At 38.3% G+C, this 12,506-nt stretch overlaps 1 gene segment (V, D, J or C); it reads right to left on the bottom strand.

The window, feature by feature from the left end:
* Nucleotides 1–10,606: 10,606 nt before the first annotated feature.
* Nucleotides 10,607–11,103, bottom strand: LOC134362591 (immunoglobulin kappa variable 1-27-like). The segment is given in 2 exon segments: nt 10,607–10,923; nt 11,049–11,103. Coding segments are annotated over 2 exon segments (372 nt in total).
* Between the last annotated feature and the right edge of the window lie 1,403 nt (nt 11,104–12,506).

Below are 12,506 nucleotides of genomic sequence, written 5' to 3'. Positions count from 1 at the left end.
GCTGTGTCCTGACTGGACTGAGAGTCCTGCACAGGGTGTGACCAGCCTGTGAATAAGTCTTCAGGGCAGTGGGCTGTGCTCTGGGCACATGCAAATCAACACAGCTGCAAGCATGACTTATCTCAATAAATCAGCACGGGACCAGGTGTCCCAAGACTGACTATGGCAGCACAAATTTGCCTGCAGAAAACATCTTTCTCCCTGGGGGTCACGGGGCAGAATTGTTCTGCTGTCCTGTGGGTAGTGTTATTTTGCTGTCTTTATGGTTCATGACCTGCTCTTCTTGTTTGCTTTTCCTCAGAGAAAGAGCTCATCAGAGAAACACATCTCTAGAAACTACAAGAAATTTGAAAAATTCCCTGTATTTGCTACATGTGGACCTTATTGAAGTCAGAGAGATGCTCTTTTGATCTAAAGCTCTTGATGTGGTAAATAATCAGCACTACCAACTAGAGATGCAATGCGGTATAAGAACAATAGATAGATAGGTGATACATTTATTTATTTTATTTAAAGAAAGAAAGAAAGAGAAACAAAAAGTTGAAAATATGATATCTGAAATACATGACAATGTCATGATTTGCAAGGAGGGTATCTGCTGCCATTGCTAATCTGTCATCTCTAGATAAGTGATTCTTGTTCTCCAGTTCTGAGTGCTTTTTTCACCACTTCCATCAAGGCCACCCAACATCAGGGATATTCTCCCTCCAAATCTGAAAAATTTTTTCAGCTATTTTTCTAGCTCTTTGTGCCATCACGCATTTCTGCGCCAGATGTTTTCTGAATTGTTGGGTCACTCCATAAGCCTCCATATTCCTACATCACCAATTTCTTCTAGTTTCTAAAAGAAAACAGTTCTTAATTGCTGGGTTTAGGGCGTTTGACCCAAACAGGTCCAGGAGAGAAACCATTCAACACAATGAAAGAGAAAGCCAGGGTGTTGCACTAGGTGTTGGAGCCCACACAGTGTGGAAAAGGTATTCATGGTGTAGGGTGGAGAGAAAAGCCCACCATGGGTGTTGAAGCTAGGGTGCAGTGTCCCCACATGGGAGTTCAGGATGTGGGGACACTCTCTTCCCACTAATGGGCAAGCAAAGGGTATTAGGGCGAATGCAGGTGTGACGTGTGTGAAATAACTTGTCTTCAAGGAGAGTGTAGGTGGCAAGGACAACAGCAGATGCATTTCACGTGGAGGGATTGATCAAATAAGTAAATGTAGTGAGGATAATGAGAGACAACATTCTCAGTACTGAGTAAAAGTTACAGAATAAAAAGAAATAATACTAGAATAAACTGTGATTTTTTATTGTAATTAGAGATATCAGTGTAAATTCAGTTTTTATAGATACAGGTAAAAACATATGTGAATAGATGGATAGATAGATAGTAATTCATTTTCTCAGAAGTAATGACACATCAGTCCCAACAAACAACTTTAGTGCCCAAATATCATTTATTTGAATACCAATCTCCACTTAAAGGAATGAGTAATTTTGGATAAATGACTTATTTCAAGTCTAGGATAGGGAAACACAAGATGAGCCTTGACCAACTTTTGGCATAAACCAGGGAAGTGCGTAGAGAATGGTAAGGTAGAAAGAGCGTGTGTTAGGAGCCAGCTTGAATAAGGCATCAGTTGGACAAATCTGTGAAATGTTAACTGTGAAAATAAGTGATAACGGTAACATATTATAACCCATGGAAATAACTATGAATTCATGAGTTCACATTTTGATTATGAAGTGGATATTCATAATACATCAAAATACTTCTCTACAAATTCTTATTAAATTAAATTTAAAAAAATAAAATAGACTTAAAGTGCAGGGGTGAAGTCTGGCAGACACCACCTGCATCCATGTTCAAAGTAAACGCCATTAGTCTTGGGACAGTGAATGCACTGCCTGATGGGATGCAGTAAGAACAAAGCATCGGTTCTGAATATTCCTGCCAAAGAGGCCTGCACAGAACTTAAACAGGATAAAAATCTACCAAATACATACTGAAAGACATTCTACAAAGTAATAGGTGAGTAGTATTGAAATGTAACAAGAGGATGAACGGTCAAGGAAAGACTCAAGAACTGCTCCAGGCAGAAGGAAACTAAAGGCACATGGGCCAATAAAGGCAACACTTGAATCTGGACTGCATCATTTGTTACAAAAGACATTAATGTGACAATTATCAAAACTGTAAATGAAACTGGGGACTAGGAGCAGTGACTTATTAATCATGACTTGTTGATTCCACAGTGGTATTTCTGTAATGTAAGAGCATGTCCTGTTTGTAGGAAACACAGAGTAAAGTCTTAGAGAGTGAGGCTATTAGTCATTATCTTACATGCAAATTTTTCAGGAGTTAAAAGGAGTATGCTGTATTCTACTTGGAACCTTTCTGTAAGTATAAAATTGTTCCAAAATTTTAAAAATAAAAAAAAATTTCTGCAGAGCATGTCAAAGTTACTCCAAAGCATTTCATAACAGTGCAATACCATCCTTTTTACCGTTATAAGACCAAGTACTTTACTATAGATGCACTAAGAGGACACTATGTTTTTTCAAAGATTAGTCACTCACAATTAAGTCATTATCCCAAAGCATTGGTCTCTTTTATGTCAATTCACTAAGTGGACCGTATCTTATTCTTGGTCTGGGGACCTCCCTATTCCACTTCTTGACTACCATTTGTCCTTGTTTCCCTTAGCTCCTCTGCCTGAAAGTTCTGACCAGTAATGTCCAAACTCATTATTAAAAAAAAAAAAAAAAGGAATACTATTTTTTTTTCCACCAACATGAGATACTGAAATTAAAGCCGGGATTAGAATCAACCTAAAACCCTGAAACAGCCCAGAACACATGAGGATCAATTCTTTCCAAAGCAGGATGAAGATCAAGACCAGAGCACAAGAGGAACTGCTCTGAGTTTCTGAGAAGACAGGGAGGAAGAGAGTAGGAGAATGGAGACCCAGCCAGCCCTGCTGTGAGTGTAACAAGGCCAGGGAGTCCTCAGTAACCTACAGGATCATAAATGGGCCCTGTGAAAACTGACAGAGAGGAGAGAGATCCACAAGAAAGAACCCGGGATATCCACAGAAGTGCTCCTGAGTGTTCCACAGAATACTGATCAAGGAATGCACATGGAGAATCTTCCCAAGGATGAAGAAAGTACGTCTGAAGGACTTGATGAAAAATTGTTCAGTCTCCTCTTTTTATACTGTGAGACAGTGCAGCTGGGTGAGATCCCAGCAGGTCTTCCTGTGCTTATTAGCCCTCATTTTCAATGACATGCAAGACAGATCACACTGGCCTTTTAGGGCAGGTCCACTGGTATGTATTATAAGTAGCAACAAAAAGGAGGTTGTGATAATGCCGTTAGTGTGGACTAATCATTGTTATCAGTTACTAATGTCAAGTCCACTGAGCATAAGGGGATTTACTGGGGGATATAAAATTGCTCACGAATTGTTGGGAAGCTGTGAGGAACAGGCTCCAGGCAAAGCCTCTAGAAACAATTTCATGAATCTCACTGCAGATACAGCCTGTGGAGGGAGTCCCTGTTGCCTGTGGCTTCACATTCAGGGTGGCTCCTCCAGAGAAATGAGCTGCTCTTCATATTCTTGGCCCCAGAATTCCTGCAGCTCTGCCACCAGCTGCGAGATTTCACCTCGTGGACTGCAGCCCGTGCCTCACTGTTTACATCCTCATCTCAGTCTCTTTCAGGTTCATCTGTTTTCACGGGTACAGGGCTGATTTCTACACCTTGTGCCTTTCCATCACCACTGCACAGGTTCCCAAACTTTTTAAATATATTTATTTTTATTTCTCATTTTATTTATTTATTTTTTGCAGCTGGCCATTAAGGGGATCCAAGCCCTTGACCTGGGTGTTATAACAATGCACTCTAACCAACTGAGCTAACTGGCAGCTCCGACTTGTTAAAACATCAAGAGCCATGTGTTACTGCCTAACCTTCTGCAAGTCTTTTCTTCAGAAATAATAGCACACTCAGTGCTATCCAAATTATGGAGAAACCCAAATCCCTTCAGTCCAGCATCCATTTTCCCTTGTGGATCATAAATTTAACCTGAGGTCTAAATTGTAAATGTGGAAAAACAAAACAAAACAGTACTTTATATATGTTATGTGTTAAGGAAAAGGGTGAATACAGAAAGAAAACTAACAAAATGCATGTATGACTCATACTATGTTTGTGGATCTGTTTTCTTGATATTCCTCCATCCTCTAGGTTCCCATAGGTCTTTCTGCAGACAGGGCCCCAAAAGGCTGAATGCCATTTTCTTGGCACCCTGACAATTTTGTGCATATGCATGTGTTATATGTGTGAGTATGAGTGAATGCCTGTATACACACATATATAGTCATGTAACGCTGTTTAGATGTGAATATATGTGTACACAAATTTGTAGAGCAACCTATAAATATATCTACATGTGTATTTTATAGAAACACATATACACATATATTTATAGGCATGTTTTATTTATGAAATGTGAGCTTACTGATTTTACATAAATCTGTATTACATATGAAAAATCTTCTTCTGATTACCCTGTTAAGTATTGCTATTGAAGAGGATGCAAAGAAATGGAAAGATACTCCATGTTTCTGGTTTGGAAAAATTAATATTATGAAAATGACCATACTACCAAAAGTGATCTACAGATTCAATGCAATCCCTATCAAAATACCAATGATATTCTTCAAAGAAGTAGTAAAAACAATCCTAAAATTTGTATGGAACCACAAAAAATCCCAAACAGCCAAAGCAATCATGAGCAAAAGGAATAAAGCTGGAGGCATCACACCACCTGACTTCAAAATATACTATAAACCTGTAGTTACCAAAACAGCAAGGTACTGGTAGAAAAACAGATACACAGACCAATGGAACAGAACACAAACCCAGAAATAAAGCAATGTATTTACAGACAGCTGAATCTTTATAAAGGCAAAGAGAGAATTGATAGGGGAAATGATAGTCTCTTCAATAAGTGGTGCTGGGAACACTGGAGATTCATATGCAGAAGAATGAAACGAGACCACTATCTCTCACCATTTATAAAAATCAACTCAAAATTGATTAAAGACTTAAATGTAAGGCACAAAAATATAAAATTACTAGAAGAAAACATAAGCAAAATACTTCAAGACATCAGGCTAAGCAATAACTTTATGAAGAGGACGTCAAAAGCACAGGCAACAAAATTGGGATTATATCAAACTAAAAAGCTTCTGCACATCAAAGAACACAATCAACAGAGTGAAGAGATAACCTGCAGAATGGGAGAAAATATTTGCAAACTATGCATGTAACAGGGGATTAATATCTGCAATGCACAAGGAACTCAACTGACTCAACAGTTAAAAAAAATCAGATTAAGAAATGGGCAAATGAGCACAATAGACATTTCTCAAAAGAAGATGTACGAATGGCCAACAGGTATATGAAAAAATGTTCAACATCACTACTCATCAGGGAAATGCAAATCAATACCAAAATGAGATATCATCTCACTCCAGTTAGAATGGGTGCTGCGAATTGATTGATTTGTGCCCCCCAAAATTCTTATGTTAGAAGCTTAATTCCCATTGTAACTGTTGAGGGTGAGAAATCCTATTATGGTAATTGAAAGGTGGGGCCTTGAAGAGGTGATTAGATTGTAGGGCCATGCTTAGTAAATGAATTAATAATGGTGGTCAGGGACATGATTCTGATGACTTTAAAAGGACAACAGGGAGACTCTCTCTCTCTCTCTCTGCTCCACCATTTTGCTATGAGAGACCCCTGAGGTACTGTCACCACCAAGGATTTCACCAGCTATGTTTCCTGGACTTTGTACTTAACAGCCCCCAAAACAGTAAACAATAAATTTTGTTTTCCAACAATCGCAGTAATACATTAAACTTTTAGAAAACTAGAAGTGGAAAAGGGGAGGGAAGGGGGCTAATGAGGAAATGGTCAATGGACACAAAGAAAGATTGTGTATTGTAATGATGAATAAGCTAATTATACTGATCTAACCACCACTCATTGTACACAATTATTGAAAATCAACGTTGTACTCCACATGTATGTATAATAAAAAAAATTACCCTGTTGCAAGTATTTTGTTATAAGCAATATAAATGGACTATTACAAAGGGTATTCTAAAACAGGCAGAAAACAACAAATGCTGGTGAGAGTGGAGAGAAAGGGAAACTCTTACACACTGTAGCTGGGGATTTAATTTAGTACAACCATTACGGAAAAGAGTCTGGGGGTTCCTGAAAAAAAACTACAAATAGAACTACCCTCTGATCTGGCAATCCCACTACTGGGTATATATCCAAAGAAAAATAAATCAGTATGTCAAAGAGATTCCTTCATTCCCATGTTTATTGCAGCTGTATTCACAATAACCACGATATGGAATCAACCAAAGTATCCATCAATAGATGACTGGATAAAGAAAATGTGATCTATAAATATACATGTAAATTTAATATAAACATATATATAAATGTTTGTGTACATGTGTGTGTGTGTCACATGCACATACACAGTGGGATACTATGTAGTCATAAAAAAAGAATGAAATCCTGTCATTCACAGCACGGTGGATGTGCTTGGAGGGCATTATGGTAAGTGAAGTAAGCCAGAAATGGAAAGAAAAATACCACATGTTCTCACTCATATGTGAAAGCTAAGAAAGTAGATCCCATAGAAGTAGAGAGTAGACTGGCATTTCTCTGAGGCTGAAAGGGGAGGAGGGATGGGGCATAGTGGGAGGTTGGTTGCGGAATACATAACTACAGCTAGATAGGAGGAACAAGATCTAATGTCCTATAGCACCATAGGGTGACTATAATTAACAGAAATTTGTTATATAGTTTCAGTTAACTAGAAGAGAGGATTTTGAATGTTTCTAACACAAACAAATGATAAATGTTTAACATAGCAGGAAAGAAAAGCTACTGTAGTTAGCAGGGTTTCAGAGTATGTTCAGAGTATGAGGGAAGGAGGAAGAGAGAAATGCATAGGAGAAGCACAGAGGATTTTTAGGACTGCAAAACTATTCTGTATGATTCTGTAATGGTGAAAACATGACATTATGCATGTGGTAAAACCATAGAAGTGTACAATATAAAGAGGGAAACCTAAGGTCAAATTAAGATAGTAATAATATATCGATATTGACTCAAAATAGTAACAGATATACCACACTAATGTAACATGTAAATAATAGGAGAAACTGTATATGTGGGTAGGGGGAGGGTATGGGAACAATCTGTAGTTTCTGATGAATTTCTCTGTAAAACTAAAACTCCTATAAAATAAACAAAAACACAAGTATTGCTATACATAGGTAAACTTAACACTAACTGCCTTTGTTGGATATTTTTATAAATGAGCTAAACTTTACTGTTTGTTTAAATGCCTCTTAGAGTTTAATTTCTCTGTTTTCTATCTTTTTATGAATGGCTTTCTAAGCATGCATATTAATGTCATCAGTTTTCATAAAATGTTTTCATAAAATCTATATGTGTGGATATTCAATATTGTATCAGTCAGCTTTTCACCAATAATGGTTTGCAACAAATCACTCAAAAATGCAGTGGCTTACAATGCTATGCATTACTTTCATGTTTACAAATGTTCGTGTTAACAGTGATTCAGCGGATCCTGGTAGGGCTCAGCTGGGTGGTTCTGATGTAAGTCTCTGAGATTATCTCCAGCCTATGGATTTTGTTTGATCTACAGCCATAGCTGAAGTGGCAGTGACTACCCAGGGCAACGAACAATAGCCTGAGGTCAAGAGAGAGAAGCAAATTTAAGTTCAAACATCTGCAACACTAGTACACAACATATGGATTTATTCTTTTGCCTTGGGAATTGCTCAAGTTTTAAGAAAATCTTTCTTCCATTCAATTTTCAAGGTACTTGATTAAGCTATTGACAAATAATTATGTTTTTCAACCATTAGCGTTTAAAAATCAAATTTAATTTTATGTTAATTATAAAATAACGGTTTTTTTTAACATGTGACTTTACACAAATTTTCTTAAAAGGCCTCATTGAATAAAAACAAAATTTTAAAAATGCAAAAATCTCCTTAACTAAAGTAAATATTTCCTAAAACATAGCTTCTTAAACCTTCTATAGATCCCCTATCATCTAGTTAAAATGCATATTGTCATTTAACAAGTCTAAGGTGGTTCTGCTATTTGCACACTCTCAGTGATGCTGATGATGCTGCTGGCTTCTGGACAGGTTTCGAGTAGCAACAGTTCTTACATTAAAGAAAAAGAAGGTTACGTCCATAGGTCTGCATGTATTCATTTTGCCAAGAAAGTCTTTTTTAATTTTTTTCACTATATATATATATATATTAATATATATATATTAATATATATATATTAATATATATATCCTGTGATTCCTTATTTTCTATTTATCATATGACTTTCATGAAATACTCCTGCTATAATCCCAGACTTGCTGATAATATAGAGAAGCACATCAAAGTGCATTCTGGGGACATCACTTACCTGGAAAACTCTGAGAGTTGCAAAATAGTGACAACACTGTGTCGCCAGCTGCTGATTCCCATCATCACTATCATTCTGGAAGCACATTTGCCAGAAGCCCTTTTTCTTGCCTGGTTAGCTGTAGAGCTGTTAACACGGGTCCTGAGATTTGGAAGTCAAAAGAGGAAGATTCGATACTATGCAACAGTACATGAAGCCTAACACATGGACAGCAGTGAGGACTGGAGAATCACCTTATGAGGACTGGAGAGTCACCTGGTGAGGACTGGAGAGTCACCTGGTGAGGTGCTGCAGGCAGCTGAAAGCATCAGCACCCCCCACCCCTGGGCTTCCCAGACGGTTCTGAGGACCACATGGTTACGCAGCTTATAAATCGGCTTCTGGAGGAAAACCAGAGAATTTCCTGCTTCTAGTATTTGCATTTTTACTACCATACACATATAGCATTTTTAAAAAATAATTTATTTGTATTTTATTGGAACATAGCTGATTGAACATATCTGTGGGTTACAGCATTGAATATCAATACCTGCGTGCAATATGTGATGTTCGAATCTGGATAATTAGTATATTCAATGTTACTAAAGCAATAGATTTTCATGGCCCTTTGCCAACACCTCCCTGACTCCCCTCCCCCTTTCCCACCTGTGCTAACCTCAGTTTTGTTACTTTTTAGCTCTCGCCTAAAAGTGAGGGCCTGTGGTATTTCTCTTTCTGAGCCTGGCTTATTTCATATAACATAATTTTCTCTAAGTACATCCATGTTTCTGTGAATGGCAGTATTTCTTTCTTTTTTATGGCAGAGTAGTATTCTGTCGTGTAAATATACCGCATTTTCCTTATCTGGTCGCCCGACAAAGGACATTTAGGTTATTTCCAACTCTTGGCTAATGTAAATAGATCTGCAGTAACCATGGGAGTGCATGTGTCACTTCGACATGATGATGTCCATTCCTTTGGGTGTATATCCAGGAGTGGAACTGCTGGATCTTATGGCAGTTCTGTCTATAGCTGCTTGAAAAAATCCATATCATTTTCCTTAATGGCTGTACCAATTTACAGTCTCACCAACAGTGGATCCCCTTTTTCCACATCCTCATCAGCATTTGTTAATATCTGTCTTGTTGATAATGGCTAGTCTAACTGGGATAAGATAATAACTTCATGTTGTGTTCATTTTCATTTCCCAGATGCTGAGTGATTTTGAGCATTTTTTTCATGTGTCTGTTGACCATTTGTATATCTACCCTCTTTTGAGAAATGCCTGTTCAACTCCTTCACCCAGTTTGTTTGTTTTTTTTTACTTTACCCATTTTTTAATCATGTTATTTGTTTTTTTACTGATAAGTTGTTTGAGTTCCTTCTATATTCTGGATATTAATACTTTGTTGAATGCTTAGTTTGCAAACATTTTCTCCCACTCTGTAAGCTTTCTTTTCACTGTGTTAATTGCTTTGTTCACTGGGCACAAGCTTTTCAGTTTGTTATACTCTCATTTGTTTATTTTTGCTTTAGTTGCCTGTGCTTTTGGGGTCCTATTCATAAAGTCTTTGCCCAGTCCTACTTCCAGAAGTATTTCCCCTATGTTTCCTTTTAGGATTTTTATAGTTTCAGGACATATATTTAAATCTTTAATCTATTTTGAGTTGATTTGGGGATATGGCAAAAGGTACGGGTCTAGCTTCATTCTAAAGGGTGTAGTTCATACTCTCATTACCTGTATTTAAAAAGAAAAAAATCCTGCTTGAAATACCTAGAGTGACTTCTTTTTCAGTGTATAAATCCCAACAAATGTCATAACTCAAACTCCTCAGATGTTATGATCTCTGTTCTCCATAAAATTGGGAGAGACATTGTCATGTCTGTGCTGCTGGGGCAGAGGAGGAAGAAAGAGGATTAGGGTTCACAGGAGCCTCCCTGGCCCCTTCTTCCAAAACCATCCAGTGACCTACAGAGCATGGCTGCATCTGAGAAACACTCTCACCAGATGGAGGCACCAGGAGGGGCAGCTGGGGCAGCCCAGCCTCACACTTGTGCTTCCCTGGGGGGTTTATGTTCAGGCTTGTAACACTGTGGGAGGGTTACTATTTTCCTGTTGACAGTAATAAGTTCCAACATCATCAGCCTCCAGGCTGCTGATGGTGAGAGTAAAATCTGTCCCAGATCCACTGCCACTGAACCTCGAGGGGATCCCACTTTGCAAAATGGATGCACCATAGATCAGGAGCTTAGGAGCTTTCCCTGGTTTCTGCTGATACCATGCTAAGTAATTGCTAATGCCCTGACTGGCCTGGCAAGTGATGGTGACTGTGTCTCCTAGAGATGCAGACAGGGAGGATGGAGACTGGGTCATCTGGATGTCACATCTGGCACCTGAGGATGGGAAACATAAAGACAAAATACTACATGATTAATCATGTTGTAAGAGGACTTCTCTGAAGAACCAGGCAGCACTGACCACAGTAGCAGAGAAATTTTCTGGTGTTGTCCCTCCTTACCTGGGAGCCAGAGCAGCAGGAGCCCCACGAGCTGAGTGGGGGTCTTCATGTCCATGCTTTGTCCTGACTGGGACTGACTGCTGCACAGGGTTGACCAGCCTTTGAGTAAGTCTTCAGGGAAGTGGGCTGTGCTCCAGGAAGATGCAAATCACAAGGACTGGTGCAGGGCTGGGCACAGCTGCAGGGCTGTCTCATCTCAGTAAGTCAGCCAAGCCCGGTGTCCCCAGGTATTCCACATCAGACCAGGGAAGCACAAAGAACACGTTTCTTTCTGGGAACCTCAGGAAAGAGTCAGTCTGCTGTCTTGTTAATAGTGTTCTACTGCTCTCTTCAGCATTCATGACTTGCTTCTCTTGCTGTCAATTTATCTAAAACAATGTCTCTCAGATATAACACAACCTCAGAAACTCAAAGATATTCTTCAGGCTCCCTGCCTTTGGGATTTGTGCATATTACTGAGAGTAGAAAGGCTTTCTCGTTGCTCTGATTCCCTGATAATCTTGGTGTCGTCAGTTATCAGTTCTACCATACAGAGATGTGGTGAGTAGAAGAGGAATTTTAAAAAGTGCTTGTGATTTGTCAGAAAATGTCCTGATACTGGGCATTTTGCTTTTGCTAAAATAAACAAGTTAGCATGAGTTTAGGTTGGTGCAAAACAATTTTGCAATCTATGCATAGTTTTTTTCATAATAAGAATTTTCTGTAAACTTTCTGAGGACCTCTAGCGATCAGCATTATCATCCATTAAAGAAAATATGAACCCATATTCAATGAGGAACAAGTACATGAATTATCAAGGAACTGAGAAACTGAAGTGAACATTATCAGTAATGGACCCAAATGAAATTATGGAACACCTAATGGTAGGCCGTGAGCAGAACACAGCATCACTTCTGGATGTTCCTGCCAAAGATGTGTTGCCTGAATCTCACTATGAGGAAAGCAAACAAATCCAGACTGAGTGACATTCAACCAAATAACTGGTGTGTAATCACCAAAAGTAATAAGATCATTAAATTTAGGGAAATACTAAAAAACTGTTCCAGACTGAAAGAAACTAAAGAGACAGGGCAACATGTGCTTCTGGACTGGATGAGTTTGTTTCAAAAGACACTCTTAGCGAAACTGTCAAAACTTGAAGCAATCCTGTGGATTAGTAATACAATAATGCTGACTTTCTGATTTCATGGTTGTTCTGGGTTATATTAGAATAATTTTTCATTTGTAGGAAATACATAGTAAAGGCTTAGAGGTTGGGGCTATCAGTTCTTCAACTTACTCCCAAATGGTTCAGAGGAAAATAATTTGGGCTGTACTTATAACATTTCTGTTTAAAATTGTTTCAATTTTTTTAATAAAGAAAAGCAGTTTTTGAGTACATGCTAAACGCATTCTAAAACATTTTGGAATGGCCTCATTCATCATTAAGGTTATTAAAGGATCAATTAATTAGCTGCA

The sequence above is a fragment of the Cynocephalus volans genome, chromosome 14, assembly GCF_027409185.1.
Source record: "Cynocephalus volans isolate mCynVol1 chromosome 14, mCynVol1.pri, whole genome shotgun sequence".
NCBI classification, from domain to species: Eukaryota; Metazoa; Chordata; class Mammalia; order Dermoptera; family Cynocephalidae; genus Cynocephalus; species Cynocephalus volans.
This window is presented reverse-complemented; position numbering and strand designations above follow the sequence as displayed.